The sequence below is a fragment of the Choloepus didactylus genome, chromosome 12 (genome assembly GCF_015220235.1).
Source record: "Choloepus didactylus isolate mChoDid1 chromosome 12, mChoDid1.pri, whole genome shotgun sequence".
NCBI lineage: Eukaryota > Metazoa > Chordata > Mammalia > Pilosa > Megalonychidae > Choloepus > Choloepus didactylus.
In genome coordinates this window covers 41,263,082-41,279,019 of record NC_051318.1, presented here as the reverse complement: position 1 = coordinate 41,279,019, position 15,938 = coordinate 41,263,082, and the positions used below count along the sequence as shown (strand labels likewise).

The 15,938-nt window shown below is 40.4% G+C and overlaps 1 protein-coding gene and 1 long non-coding RNA gene across 4 annotated transcripts in view; one reads left to right on the top strand and one right to left on the bottom strand.

The window, feature by feature from the left end:
- Nucleotides 1–15,938, top strand: part of CLDN10 (claudin 10) — a 126,353-nt gene that overhangs the window by 92,924 nt on the left and 17,491 nt on the right. The window contains exon 1 of one of the 3 annotated variants that reach the window (XM_037800176.1): nt 9,261–9,563. The exons of the other annotated variants lie outside the window; for them this stretch is intronic. Within the exon in view, the coding sequence (XP_037656104.1) occupies nt 9,344–9,563 (220 nt within the window). The 5' untranslated portion in view covers nt 9,261–9,343. Of the gene's footprint in view, nt 1–9,260; nt 9,564–15,938 lie in introns of those variants that run through there. 3 annotated transcript variants of the gene reach the window in all.
- LOC119507090 lies at nt 7,762–9,060 on the bottom strand. The gene is made up of 2 exons (XR_005211130.1): nt 8,784–9,060; nt 7,762–8,024 (listed from the first exon to the last, which is right to left on the bottom strand). It is a non-coding gene; the product is annotated as an uncharacterized LOC119507090 (long non-coding RNA).

The following is a 15,938-nucleotide window of genomic DNA, read 5'->3' as shown; positions in this document are numbered from 1 at the left end:
AATTTATTCTTTCACAGTTTTAGGGCCTAAAATATCCCAAAACCAAAATCTCAGGAGGGTCATGCTTTCTCTGATGTCTGTAGCGTTTGGGGGGTGATTTGCTGGCAATCTGTAACTCAATCTTTACCGACGTCACATGGTCATCTGCCTCCTTCCATCTCCTACTGACACCTACCACTGTGTCCAGTGTCCTCTGCTTATAAGGACTCCAGTCACATTGGATTAAGGCCCACCCTGGTTCAGTTTGGCCTCACTGTAAAAGGATCTTCAAAGAACTTATTTACAAATGGCTTCACATCCACAGGACCAGGTGTTAGGACTTGAACATGTCTTGGTTCAATCCATAACAAGACCCTAAAATGTTCCTTCTCCCAACTTAAAGCAAAGGAAGGGGAAGGCAGGGGAGGGGAAGAAGGGAGGGAGGGAAGGAGGAAGGGAGGAGGGAAGACAGGAGGAAGGGAAGGAAGGGAGGAAAGCTTCACTTCCTCTTCCAGCCTCCACATTCTTCTCCCTCCCTTTAAAGCGTTGTTTACTCTCACTGTCCCTGTTTCTTTCCTTTCATTCTCCATTGGACCAACTCCATCTGATTTCCCCCTCTCCCCAACTCTTATCACAAAGCAGATCCTGTCAGGTCACCATGGACCTCCATGTTGTAACACCCATGGTCTTTCTTCTTCAGTCTTCATTCTGCTTGTCTTCTCAGCAGAGTTTGACACCATTAATCACTCATTCCTCCTTAAAACAGTTTCTTCACATGGCTCCTAGGACTCTCTCCCCTGGTTTGTCTCCTGCGTAGATGATTGTCCCTTCTCAATTTTACTTTTTGGTTTCTCCTCAACTCCTCAACTACTAAATGCTGGAGGACATCAGAGCTCAGACCCTCAACTTTCTCTATTCTATCTACATTCATCCCAGGATATCTTGTCTCATGGCTTTAAATGCCACCTACTGCAGATGACTCTAAAATGTACATTTTTAGTCTGAACTCCTGCCCTGAACTCCAACTTGTAGACTCAATGTCCCACTTGGCCTTGCCTCTTGAAATCTACTAGACACCCCAAACTCATGATATCTAAAACTGAACTCCTTATATTCACCCCTAACCCTGCTCATCTAGAGTTTTCCTCACCTCCGTAAATTACAACTCTATTCCTACAGTGGCTGAGTTCAAACACCTTGGTATCTTCCTGGACTCCTCTTATTCACGCATACATCACATCCAGTTCATCAGCAAATCCTGACTACTCTACCTTCAAAATACATCCAGACTTCCAATATTTGACCATTTCTTACCATTGCACAGCCACTGGTCTCAAGAATGTCAATAGCATTGCTCAGCTGGATTATAGTCATAGCCTCCCAACTGGCCTCCCTGCTTCTATATTTGCCTCCCCTCAGGCTATTCTCAGAGGGACCTTACTAAAATGGAGGTTGAATATCATTCCTTGTCTCAAAACCCTCCAATATCTTCTCTTCTCTCTCAGAGCAAAATGCAAAATTGTTGATAGGATTTACAGGGCCCTTCAGGAGCTGCACAGACCTACACGCACAGAGGAATGCAGACACACACACACACACACACACACACACACCCTTACAGACAATAGCTCAGACTCACACACACATGGACACATGGACAGACATACAGACATCCCCAGACCCACATGGACCCACACACACACCATTACTGCTCTATCCTCATCTCCCACTACTCTCCTCATCATTCACTCTGCTTCAGCCATGCCGGCCTCTCCAATGTTGCTCAGACAAGGTGGATCTGCTCCCACCTCTGGGAATGCTCTGGCTGGAGATATCCACATGGCTAACTCCTTCAACCCCTTCCGGTCTTGACCCCAAAGGTACCTTTGCAGGAGGGTTACCCTGGTAAACCCTAACTAAAATTTTATAAATGTCCCCTCCCCTCCCAAGCTTAATTCTTTTCACCTAACTGTGCATCATTACCTAATATACTAAATCTTTTTTTTATCTTGTTCATTGTCTCCTTCAGTAAACGTAAGCTGTATTCAGGCAGGCATTTTGTCTGGTTTGTTGTCCATATCCACAATGTCTACAATGTTGGCTGGAGCATCACAGACACTCAATAATTATAGTTTGAATTGGTTCAATGAATGAATGACACTGTTCTGGAAATGAGGACAAAAACCAAATGCACTGGATGGGGCTGTCTGAACATAGTCCTTTTGAAGATGCATTTCAGTGTTTACACTGGCTTCACCCATCTCTTCAAATCCCCAGAAGTCAAAACAACTGCCTGGGCATAATTTCTTCATGCCACCATTCCCATAATGTTTAGTCAGTCTTCCCAGATTTTAGTGATGTTCAACACTTCTAACTGCCTCTGTTTTCTCAACATTTCCCTAAAGGTACCTCTGCCAAGTTTTATGGCAGTTGGGGTTGCCTTCAAGGACATGTAAAAGAATCTGAAGACAAAAACCAGTGGGCAAGGAAACTTTTCCTTCAGCTTATTGTAGCACACTGTTTGTCAGCTAATATTGGTCAGAACTTCACCAGAAAACAAAATAAATTTCACACACACTGCAGGACACCTCTAATTAATGATAGCAAAGCAGAAGCATATCACTGGCTGGGCATTCACAGTAAAGTTAACTGTGCTAGCTCTCAGGGCATGGAGAAAACAGATTTTACAGAGTACTCTGGATTGTTTTATATATATTTATATACACATGTTATACACACACATATTATACACACACATACACATATATACCTATATATACAATATATCTATATGCACACATACATATATGTATACGCATACACACACACACATTTTGAGAAAAATGTTCCAGAGACAAATAGTGTTGTAACGAACCAGTGCTACTCAGGACACTGTGAAGCAGCATATTAGTGAACTTCAATTCACTTACTGCAAGATCTAGTCACACAATGAAATTAAATAAGGAAACAAAGCACCCTAAACAAGTGCTCCTAATTTATAAAAGCAATTTTTTCTGAAAAATAAAAATAAAGATAAGCACATATTCTCCAGAATTGTTTCAATTCATTTTTATGTTCATATACTCAATAGATATTGGCTGAATACTGTATAAGAACTGCAAAGCATTGCCTTGGTAGAAGGCAACTTATTACAAAGGACGGTAGAGTCTAGAGCCAAAGTGGCTAAATTAAAACCCCATTTCCCCCACCTTCTGCCTAGGTGACCAAGCACAATTACATCATCCCTGTGTAGTCTTTTGCTCCTCTGTATAGTGAGAATGAACATAGTACCTATTTGATATGGTTGATTAAATGAGTGAAGGGCTTAGAATGGTCACTGGTAACTAACAGGCACTATTTAAGTGCTCATCAAATAAAATTTGGAGGAAGATTACACTTTGAAAAAACTCAAAATTATTAGCTTATGTGTATGTTCTTGTAAGAACATCTATTTTTACCCCTAAAGATAATTAATTTTAAACTTCCAACAATTTTTCCCATGAAATGAGCCAAATGGTAAACTTGGGTCTCCTGAATAGTTTAGGAATAAACTTCTCTAGCTCTCTTCTGAGGGACAGGGAGAGCAGAAAGCATCTCCATTTGGTTACAGGCTAATAGAATGTGTTGTTTCCCACCCGTGACACACACCAATATAGAAAGGTCAGGGCTGTGAAAACAATTCTCCTCTTACCCAGTTTCCTCCACCTGTCTTCTTCTTTCATTGCTACTCACCTTCTTTCCTCTGTTTAGTCTGTTTCTCCCTTTGCTTCCCACCTCTTCTTTTATCCCTATTTTTTTATTACTTGCTCCTTTCCTTTTTCCTTGCATTTCTTACCCTCACTCTCTCTGCCATGTAGTATCTTTCTCCTTTTTAAATTTAACTGCCAGTTAACTATTTTGCACTTTTGCCACGCTTCCCTTTGGACATCCTTCCCATCCCTTTACCCTCCTTTGCTTTCCTCTGGACGAATCTCCCTGTTGGTACTTCCTGGTTTCTCTCCCTCAGCTCTTGGCATCAACCTCTTCTTTGTTGGTGCTCTGCTGTATGTTTTCTGTTTTTTGCCTTAAGATTTGCACTACAGCTCATCCTTATTCACTTACTGTGTGTCAGTCTAATTCTGATTATATTACTTTTGTGGAAAATGTAATTTTCTAATTTGAGAGAAGAGCAAGGGAAGGAAAGAGCATGAGTGAACAGAATAATAGCTAATATTTATTGAATATCCAGCAGCTTCCAGGTCCTTTATATACATTGTCTCTAATTCTCACAATAACTCTGAAAGAAGTTATTATTTATTCTCTTTTGATAGCTGAAGAACTGAGGTTCAGGGAGATTAAGTGACTTGCTCAAGGCCAAACAGAACCAGAATTTGCTATCTCATCTTGCAGATTTCATTGTCTATCCTTTGCCCACTACATCACTCACTGTCATAATTGAACTATAGTGCTTTATTACATGGTTCTAATAAACAAACATAAAAATTGAAAATAAGTTTATACACAGAGATTTTGAAATTATCTCCATGCACCACCATCCCCTCCCCCTCCCCCAACACACACATCCACATCCATTAAATACAGCAAGGAAAGGAGAGTAATGACTGGAAGTGGGTAGAAAAGAAAGTAGTGAAGATGCACGCCAAAGGCAAACTCTTGCCTCTCTTTCCTCCTTGTTGATTTTATCTGTGATTGACTGTATTCGTTAGGAATCATAGACCCAGAGACTTATAGAGTTGGAAGTGGTCTTGGAGACCATCACTTTACAAATGAGATTCTGTAATTGAGAGAAATTAATTGACTTGTCCAAAACATATAGATTTACTTGCTGCCCATTCTGGGCTGGGTAGGTTGAATTAATAATCAACAACTGCTTATTGGCCACAAAATATACCCAACACATCTTCAAGTCCGGGAATGTCCCAGCATCCCAGGGTGAGAGTCCTTCCAGGCTGGAAGAGTATTCACCAAGGCAGCTGAGAGCTGCTTTGGCCCAAATATTACCCCTCCCGGGACTCAAGAGGAATCCAGATGATCCAAAGATACCTCCAAATTGGGAATGAGTATATTTCAAATGAATGCATGAAAAATAAACCTGCAGGGTATATGGCACAAACTCATAATAGACTCACTGGAGTGTTCTAAATCAGTACAGTCTTAGAGGTTACCAAAATAAGGCAACTGTTTATTTATACACACACACATATATATTTGAGATAGTGATGCAATGATAAGCTTGTGTTCCACTTCTATCACTCTAGCTTTCATGCTACGCAGATTATAAGTATCATAGAATTAGTGGACAGCATTAGGTAAACCAAAAGTGTTAGGGAAAATGGAAGGAAAAAGAATACAGATATGCTATTTTAATATCTTAGTATCAGCAATAATTTCTTCGTTAATGTGGTGCAACAATATTTGCCTCCTGGACAGTTGGTTTGTTTTCCAGTTAATACTGTATTTATCAGAATGTCAGTTTCTTCCCATCTGAACATCAGCAGGCCATGTCACTGGAATCTAGAAAGAAGCTAATGTATACTGAAACCAAATTTGATGCTTAGAAAATCCTTTAGCTGGTGAAAGGCACACCTGTGTTGTTTGGCAGGTGAACTGAATCTCAAGTAAAAAATTTCTGCAAATCTTCTGTTCAGTCAGCTTAACAGGTTTACACTCCTCTTGAACTAACTTGGGGTGGAGGGGACTCTCTATGTTTCCTTAATAACAATAATTATGCCAAAGATATAACTTTCAGTGGTAATCTCAGCGGCTTAGGACCACAAAGGGGAAAGGCTCAGGATACATTTCAAGGGATTAAATGTCTTCAGATCAATTTTATTAATTTATAGATAATTAGTAGTTTTCATATTGGGAAAAAACCTAGTTTTTTGGTAAAGGACCAAATTACAGTTCATTAAGATGTTATTTTGAGTAAATTGGAAGAAGCAACTTTCTTGCTGTGTTCATTTTTATATTTTAAAAATAAGAGTAGTTTGCTATGAATGTTATGTAAAAAATTCCAGTGAATTCAATACTAAAGAAAATAAGGAAGCATTTATCAGTTGAAAGGTGCTCTCTGTAAATCAGTTTGCAGATTAACTGCAAAGGTTATTTTGGACTTGATAACCTTGAAGTGAAACAGACCCTTTATTCATTACTTCATTACTTCTTTTTAAAAATCTCTGTTTGGTTAATTTTCATCTTCTGAACATTCTCATGATAGTTATGTGGTACTGTAACATCTTAAAGTTTCTTCTAACTAAAGAGGTTTGAAAAGCTTAAGATAAAAGACATTCTAAAATAAATGCTGGATTCATTATATAATATTCTTTGTGTTAATGAAAATTAACATTTTTCATTCTTTGAACAGGCATTTGTGGACTCTAAAATATAACTTTCTACAGTAAATATGCAGTACATTCCATGGAAGAAAAAGCAAAGAGGTTTTCCAACCTCATAGAAAGAAAAGGGACAAAGGATAAAAGTAAAAGCAAATTAATCAAGTCCATAGGCATGACGACCCTGGTCTGCTTTAGCTGGCAAAGGAACTAATAGTGCTGCCATCTAGAGCTTAATTTATGGATTGTTTGTGGTATGTTAATCCCTTTTAAGTTAAATTGTGTGTTGCAATCTCTACAAAGAATATTTCTCCTTTTTGGAAGTTTTTAACCAAGAGGTTAATATTTTTTTTCTCTATACAACAGACACCATCTGTCAAGCTATATTAACTGTTTATACACTTACACATGATATACATGAACCTCAAACTGGCTGCACACAAGAAGATTTAGAAATACCACTACCAGGGCCTGTTTTAAATGGTTTGGTGATGCAGTGACCAGGGAGGGGCAGGGGAGGGGGAACCTTGTTTTTGCAGTTCCAAGTTGGAACTCAGACTTTGTTTTTTCTGGAAGCTATGTTCCAATGATGATCTGGATTTCTGGGTTTTTTAAGTACAAAAGGCAGAGCTACATCATAAAAGTTAAACTTTCTGGAGCTGATCTAAACACTACATCATTCTTTATAGGTGTTTTTTTAAAAAGTACCTTTGGTTACAAACAATGGAATTTATAATCAACAGGTTAATACATTAGAAACCATTGAGTTTTAAAGATCACAATACTATGCATTTTTGTATCAAAACTAAATCAGGGTTTTGTGTTATGAAAACAAAGAAATAATAAACAAATTTAGAGAGTACCAAACACGAAGAAGACACAGCAAAGAGGCCAGAATTAAAGAACAAAAACCGAACTGATGCAATTTTTAATTTTAGGAAACTCCATAAGGAATGTTAAGATGAATGCCTTTTTGTGTAGCCTGAATAGTAAATTGGATCAGAAGTAGGCAGAGAGTTCAGAAAAGAACATGTCATAGAAAAAATAGTGGAAATATGCTGGAGGGCAAGAAACTGGATGGTAAAAAACACTTTAAAAAGACAAATCATACAAAAGAATACAGGACATTTTGTAGTCAACACAGGTGACTGACTGAATAGTAGGGAAGATGAGAAGGCAGTGATTCCCAAACCTTGTTTTTGAGTTTGATGCATCAGTGAACCCAACTAAACCCACCAGAACAAGTTGGAACCAAGAGCAGAACATGTCAGTGCCCCACAAGGCAAACATCTTCACCCTCATTGCCATTCACCCAAGCCATGAGATGGGCAGCAACACACAAACACACCTTCTAAAGGCTGCTACACACCCAAGAGAGGAGGACTTACCCTGTGTTGTCTCAGAGTGCAGAATTACAGATAATTTGCATGGAAGTTAAATGGAGACAGACTTGGGCTCCAAATAAAGAACTTTATAAAAGAGCTGTCCAAAACAAAACAAAACAGAACAAGACAGATGCCTTGCCATGCACTGAATCCCAGCCGGAAGAGAAAAGCATGGGCTGATCTGCAGTATCTCTAGAAATAGTCAGGATAATTGTGTTGGGTGTGGAGCTTGTCCTAAGGATATCTGATGGTCCTTCTAGTTTTGATGATTCCAGAATCCCACCTCCTCTCTCCAACACAGTCATCTCTAATTTCATTCTGCACCTATCTGGTAAAAGAAAGCAACAAAGGGGAATTAAGATATTCTTCACAACTAACCAGTGTCCTTGAACTTCGTGAACGGTGGGTTAGCAACAACTACCTTTACTTTACAAGACTGATTTACAGGTTTTAGATTTGAGTTACTTTTGGCAAGAAGTGAATCCTGAAAGCTCATACAAAGAACTGCAAGAACTTTAAATGGACCATAAAACCCGATAATAATGCCAATGGCTTTGCTCTCTTATTTATGCCCAGATCTGTGACCTCAGGAGTTGGAAGTACACCCCGATCTTTATGTTTACCTTAAGAAAGCAATGAATGAAGGAAGGAAGTTTATTCCTCCAATTGGGGTGAAAGGTTATATTAACAAGGTAAAATAAGGTAAAAGCAAAATTTTCAGTGACAGAACCACCATTTCATAGAATAGACTTAAACATAGTAATAGAAATGGGAGCTGGACGGAACCTACATGAAAAACGTCTTAAAGGCATGCTCTGTGTATAGTACATTAGTACAAGCAGGCCAGCGTTATGGTTCGAATATTCAAGATTGTAATGAAAGCTCAGCTGAGCCTGTGCTTTCCACAGGTTGCTATCTTGCACTTAGGCCTGTGCCAGGCACCACTTTACAACTACATTTCACATATCATCAGGTCAAAAAAACTGCAGAGAATTGAGGGAAAGGCCAGTTTCCAGCCCAGAACCTGCACAATGACTCCTCCTTGATAAACCTGACAGGGTCACCAAAACAAGCATGCCACAAAAACCTTTTGAGTTCAGGAAACCGAGGGCTGCGTTACCAGGCCGCGTCCTTCCAGGGTCCACAAAAGGCTTTTTCTGCTCTGCTTTTACAAGGTACTCTGGAAGCCTACCACAGGTAGGACCGGGCCTGGGACGGGAGTGGGGGCGCAGCAGCTGGGCCACATCCGGCTACCAGACGGTCCCTGAGCCGCTCAAGCAAGAGAGCCATCCTCCGTGAGCGCTCAGCCCCGAGATGCTGAGGCAGAGGGCGAAGGGAGCGCGGGCCTGCCTTCCTCCCGTGCGGCCCACGTGCCGGCGCGGTGACCGTTAGAGCGCCCCGCGGGCCGGGTCTGCAGAGCCCCCAAGGGCTCGTCCTCCGGTCCCGCTGGCCGGTCCGCGGTTCGCGGTCCACTGGCCAGCGCGCGCCCTCTAGCGCCAGGTGTCCGGGGCGGAGCGGGCGGCCAACTTGCTGGGGGCGGAGGCGGCGGCGGGTGAGGAGGCGGAGCCGCGGGGACCCGCGCACCGGGATCGGAGCGCGGTGGTCGCGGCGCCGAGTGGGTGCGCGAGCGCGGCTGCAGCCGGCGGCATGGCGAGTACCGCCTTGGAGATCATCGCCTTCATGGTCTCCATCTCGGGCTGGGTGCTGGTGTCCTCCACGCTGCCCACAGACTACTGGAAGGTGTCCTCCATCGATGGCACGGTCATCACCACCGCCACCTATTGGGCCAACTTGTGGAAGACGTGCGTTACCGACTCCACGGGCGTCTCCAACTGCAAGGACTTCCCTTCCATGCTGGCACTGGACGGTCTGCATCCCTTCGTCCCTGGCCCCCATCCCTCGCGCCTCCATGACCGGACCCCTTGGGAACCCTGTCAGCCCGAGGGCGTGGGAGTGGGGGAGTCCCGCTCTCCCCTCAGCCCGAGAGGCTCCCCTGTGCCTGCTGTCCCCAGACGCCTACCCGGCGGTGGCGCCTGCCCAAGCCTGGGACCCCGGGAAGGGGGCACGCAGATAGGTCGTCGTGGTGGGAGTTGCTGTACTGAGAGTCGAGGACATGCCTGTGGGACCCCAAGTCTTTCGGGTACTGTTAGGGCCACACCCACACAAGACTTGCAGTTCATGCTGCAAGGGTTTGTCTCCTCCACCCACCTCACAAAAGAGCTTGGTTCTTGTTAAAGTGATAGCATTGAAAGTCAGATCTACTCGCTCTTAACTCTCATTAGTTTCGTTGGTTCTTATAAAGGTAGACAGGGAAGAAAAAAACTACAGAGAGGTTTTCTGTTTTTGTTTTTGTTTTTTCACTTAAAAGCGCGTCTACAAACTTGCCAGGCTAGGCTTTAACGCTTTTTCCAAGTTTTAGGAAAATAGATGAATAGATGCAGTCTCTCCACAGAGTACCCTCTGCCAGCAAGAATCCCGTACCAGGAACTGATGTTTAATACATCTGAGTCTCTCCTTGTCTGCTCTCCAAGTCTTCCTCAACTTGTTATGTTGTAGATGGTGAACTATATTGTTGTTATTAACTAGGCTTTATATTGTTTTGCATTATAGCAACAGGTAGATACTAACAATACTGGCTCTGTTTAGTTTCATGACAACAGTCGATGCCAACCTGGTAGCAATAATTGCTCAAATTCTAGGCTCTCCTCTTCCAGGCTTTTACAGCAAACTAGGCGGATCCCTGCACAAACTTAATCATTTATGTTATTTTTAGATTTGAGATGTTTTCTTTTTCTTTTCTTCACTTCAAGTTTTTATTTACATAGCTGTGTAAATAAAAGACAAAGATTTGATTCCTCTAAGATGGCACTTGCCACTGAAAGTAAACCGTTGAATGTATTTGATGGTACTTCGGTATAGGGGAATGTGTGTCCGGTTTTAGAAGGGTGGCACATGGTTTGTGTCCTGTTGTGTAAAATAAGCAGCTGAAACACTTGTTTATTCCCTAGAACTACTGTTGAGTTTCCTGTGCTCCAGGCGGATGCTGTGGACAGGCAGGCTCTTGTTTCTGTGGTTTACATTCAGGGATATGCGATTGACAGTAACTGTCCTAAGAAAACTTTTGTGTTGGAACTGAGTTGTTACCTGAGATAGTATGCCAGGAAGGTATGCTTCCTTGTATAGCACAGTTGGGGGACAAGGGAAAGGAGAGAAAAATAAATGCCAGGAAGCTTGTTGAGTGCAGATTAGTGAAAAATTCACCTTATGCTTCCAAGGTGAGTGTGGTTGTTTTGCTGGTGGTGGGGTAGTGAGAAAAGGACATAGTGCTTTAATTATCCAATTCTAGAATTAGTTCAGTGGGGCATGGAGAGGAGGAGGGACACTGATACGCAGCCCAACTCACAAAATGGTCTTCCTGTGCATTCATGCATCTAGAAGATGACTTAAAAGAACATAAATGACATCACACTATCTGTGTGTTTTAAAATTAATAAGGTATCTTTCTAATTCAGTACAGATAGAACTAACTGTTTTTAACTGCTACATAGTATTGGTTCTTCTGGACAAACTGGCTTGTTTAACCATTTACTTATTGTTGGACACTGGACACTTTCCAACTTTTCATTATTATTAGCAGTGTACTGAAAATCTTTCTAATCACCTCTTTGTGCATATTTGAATTTCTCAAAAGTAGATACTAAGAAAGAGAATTGTCCAAGCAGTAGGATACGTATTTTAAAATTTAACTATTACTGCCAAAATTACATTCCACCAATAGTGCATGACAGTGCTCATTTCTACATTCTTACCAATAAGTTTTTTATCCAATATGATGGGTGACCAATATTATCTTGTCACTTTAATTGGCATTGCCCTGATTACCTGTGAATTTGAACATCTAAACTGTATATTTTCTCCTTTGTGAGTTGCCTGCCCATGGTCTATGCCCATGGTGCTATTGTTTCTTATTGGTTTGAATGGTTTATTTTTAAAATCCTGAATGTCAATCCTTGATTTGTTATATATGTTGCAATCGCAGACCGTTGCTTGTCTTTTAAATTTGTTTATGGTGTTTTTTTCTGGTACAGAACTTTAAAATGTGTAATATATTCATGTTTATTGGTCTCTTTTTTGATGACTGCCTTCTGTGGCTTAAAAAGGCATTCTGTACCTTAAGGTATTTTTCTGTATCTCCCAGAATAATATTTTTGAGGGTTAAATCACATAGCTTATCCCACCTACAAATGGAACTTCCCTGAACAGGCCTCTGTGTTTTTCTCCTGTCTGATGTATATGAGGGCACCCTCATATGTTGGGTAGTGGTTCTCAGGCAAGTTCTCTGACAGCACCCTGCACGTGAATTTCCTGACAATACCATGTGCCATGTGGCCCCAGGCTTGAGCAGAGCAATTCTCCCCTCAAGCCAGGCATAAGCCCTCCCCAAGAAGGGAGAGAGAAGGGGCAGTGCTCTCACCAGTCTAGTCTTTCTTAGGTGGAAGAACAAACAGCCTGTTGGATACAGAGAATGGGATCATCATTCTGGATTTCCTAGAGGAGGTCAGAGCTCTGATTTCTCACCAACAGGGGTTATCTCTGTCACCCCACTTTTGCCTGTAAGGAAAATGAGGACTAGGAAAGCTAAATGTCTAGCTTTAATGTTGAGGCTCTCACTCTAATTCTGCTAAATTAGTTTCTTACCACTCACCAGACACTTTGTTCTTATTATTCAGCCTGTGAAGTATGTGCTGCTCTTCCTGTTTTACAGCTAAGAAAACTAAGGCTCAGAGAGATTAGGTAATATAATCAATGGCTCACAGCTGATAAATAGAAGAGCCAGAATTGAAATTCAAAGTCCATGCCTTTCCTCCCACACCACCCTTTTTTCAAAGGATTTGCAAAAAGTACATAAAGCTACTAGTGTAAGAAAAGCATATTCTTGTTTTCCCCTCAAATCCAGCAACTAGCACATGTGCTACTAGTGAATTGTCTCCACCAAGTGGATATTTTCATTTTTGCTAGTTTGAAATTAAAAATAAGGTACCCATAATTTGGAAAACACTTTTTAAAGGACACCTTGAAGGTTTTCCTCAACAGAATTCATTAAAGTCACTTTGTTTTACTAATTGAATATTTCATGGTTGAATGAGCTAGTGATTTCTGTTTATTGCTAATCCATATTTCTTTCAAAGCTCCACTTGAACCTGAGAAGAATTTCCCCCCATGTTTTTAGAATATGTCATCTATTTTTGTTAGTGGAAATGTTTGCCATTTCTCCTCGGAGAATTAACTATAAATTAGACTTCAAAGAACTTCTAAGTAGATATGTTCATGCTTCAGCACTTTAATGTGTTAATTAGCTATTAATGGTGTCAGTAAATTAGACCTGTCAAAAATAATGGCCTCCTTAACGAGGTTTTTACCACCACTTCACTTGGTGGTTTTACTTGAAATAATTTTTACCCTCAGGAACCCTTAAAAAGGAAGGTTGTAGAAGTCTGCCTAACAAAGGATAAACTGAGTTTATTTTAAGTCACCTAAGGCCTGAGCCTGTGGGTGTTTGTAAGTACTGGTTGCCCCTAATTTACAAACCTCAAGCTTACAAACAACTTGATTGCATATACAGCTGGCAGGGGAGTTTACCCCTAGGTACCCTGACCTCCTGCTCTTTGCTCCCCACTTCAGAAAATCTGGCTAATGATTGACCTAATGAGGTACCTTTTCTGCATCCAAAAAGTTAGCAAGTTATTGCTGCCATTCTCACACTGGATACCTTGCCTCCAAATCAAGGTTCTGGTTGGTACTAAAGAAGGAGCTGGCCCAAACAGAACCTTTCTCTCCATCTCGCCTGCTTGTGCCAAGAGATCAGGGCTGTTCCTGCTACCAGGATGAGGGCTGAGATAGAAGAACTCCTAAAGTGACAAACTCACAGGGGGGGGAAAAAAAACCACTTTGTGTTAAATAAAGTTTAAAGACTACTATTATTTTCCCAGTCATATTGAGGATTAAATGAACTGGACTGGGATTCTAACTACTGTTTACAACCTAGGAAAATGTATTCTATGTCCCGAATAACCAGATTGTAGAATCTAACCTTTTGCTAAGTTCCAGACCACCTGCGCTTTGTTAATAAAGCCTATAAGATAAAGTAAATGCAAATTATCATGTGTGATAATGTTTTCTAGAATTGTAGATATATATATATATATATAGTTTGTTTAGTGATTGCAGTCACAGTCAGCTATAAAATGCCTCAAAACCATAGATTAGAATAAATCTTAAAAAAAGATGAAACCACACTGTGCCAGTAACTCGGATAAGCAAATAATGAGCTAGTTTTGATTATCCTGGTAGATCTCTTTAATCTTGGAAAGGACCAACAGGTTTCCTCTCTGTCTGCCTCTACCTGCTTTTGGGCTCTGGCTGGAGGACTTTCAGGTAAAATTTTAAATAGAGCTAGTTCAATATTTGGCAACAGAGACTCAGATAGCCCTGCAGCTATCAAAATAAACCTTCGTCATCCTATTTTGCTAAAAATAGTTTCTTTTTATCTTTTTTTGATAGCTTCACTGTCAATAAAATTATTTTCTGTCTGGAAGTAGTTCATACTATAAAATAGTCACTGTAATTGCATTTGTGAGAGCAGAAAGTTTGTTACTACTACTAAGTGGAACATCTGTTTGCTCCTCTAAGTGGGTCCTGTGAATAGGGATAAAACTTTAAATAATAACTCTAAGACCATAATAATCATAAATTTCGTGAATAAATGCTGGTAGGTGGCCTGTAATCCATGTTTCTTCCAGAAAGAATGAAATTTTTCTGTAGGCTTTGCTAGAACTCTAATAATAAAAGACTTGCTGAATTGTGGCACTTAGAGTTTTTTCAAATTTAATTTTAAAAGTTTAATTCCAAATGTAAACTGATATACGTGTATGCCCATTTGCTTAGCAAATATTTACTTGAACCTAGTATGTGCTACTGTCATTATTTCAGATTGACCTTATGTGTAAAAGTTTATTAGTTTAGTCATTATTTCAGATTGACCTTATGTGAAAAGTTTATTAGTTTAAATCCTATTAATTTAAAATTTGTCAGTGTTTAGACAAAAGCTAGGCTGCAGTTTACCATCACCCTGGCTGCACAAATAAAAATGTGTGGCTAAGAAATGAATGATGCAGGAGAAATGATCAAACTAACAGAACACACTTTTCAGTTATGTTATAACACATTGAAAGAATCCATTTATAGGCAAACAGGTGATTTAATAATTATTTGTTCTTTTACTAAAAATGCTTTTTTAAACCTAAATTTATTATATGTGCCCTGAAAATAATAAAATGTCATTAAAATACTTCACGATTTAGACTCTTCAGGGTTCAAGATGATGTTCTACTTACTCTCATTTATAAGCTTTCACTAATATTAGAAAGTTTGACCTTTTGGGAGCCCTTGTTGCCCAATTATAAAATGTGTAATTTTATACTATCATGTCCATTAAAACATATTTTACAAAAGCCTGACATGCGGAAGATTGTGATAGTGGCAGATGATGTTTCTCACAGCAAGAGGCTGTTGGGTGGAATCTGTTTCTGCCACTTACTGACTCTTCTCTGGCATATCATGTAACCTGTGCGTACCTTAGTTTCCTCATCAGTGGAATAACAACACCCAGAGATCTATCCTGAGAATTATACACAAGCCATAATTAAAAGTGGGTGTCATATGTGACTCCTGGGGACGAGCCTGGACCTGGCATCGTGGAATTGAGAACATCTTCTTGACCAAAAGGGGGAAGCAAAATGAAACAAAATTAAGTTTCAGTGGCTGAGAGATTTCAAATGAAGTCGAGAGGTCACTCTGCAGGGCATTCTTATGAGCGATATAGATATCCCTCTTTAGTTTTTAGTGTATTGGAATAGCTAGAAGGAAATACCTGAAACAGTCAGACTGCAACCCAGTAGCCTTGATTCCCGAAGGTGACTGCATAACTATATAGCTTACTTGGTGTGAATGTGTGATTGTGAAAATCTGGTGGCTCACAACCCCTTTATCCAGTGTATGGACAGATGAGTAGTAAAATAGGGACAAAAACTAAATGAAAAATAGGGTGGGATGGGGAGGATAGAATGTTTTAGGTGTTCTTTTTTACTTTTATTTCTTTTAGAATAAGGAAAATGTTCAAAAATTGGGGTGATGAATGCAAAACTATATGATGGTACTGTAAGTGATTGTACATTGTGGATGA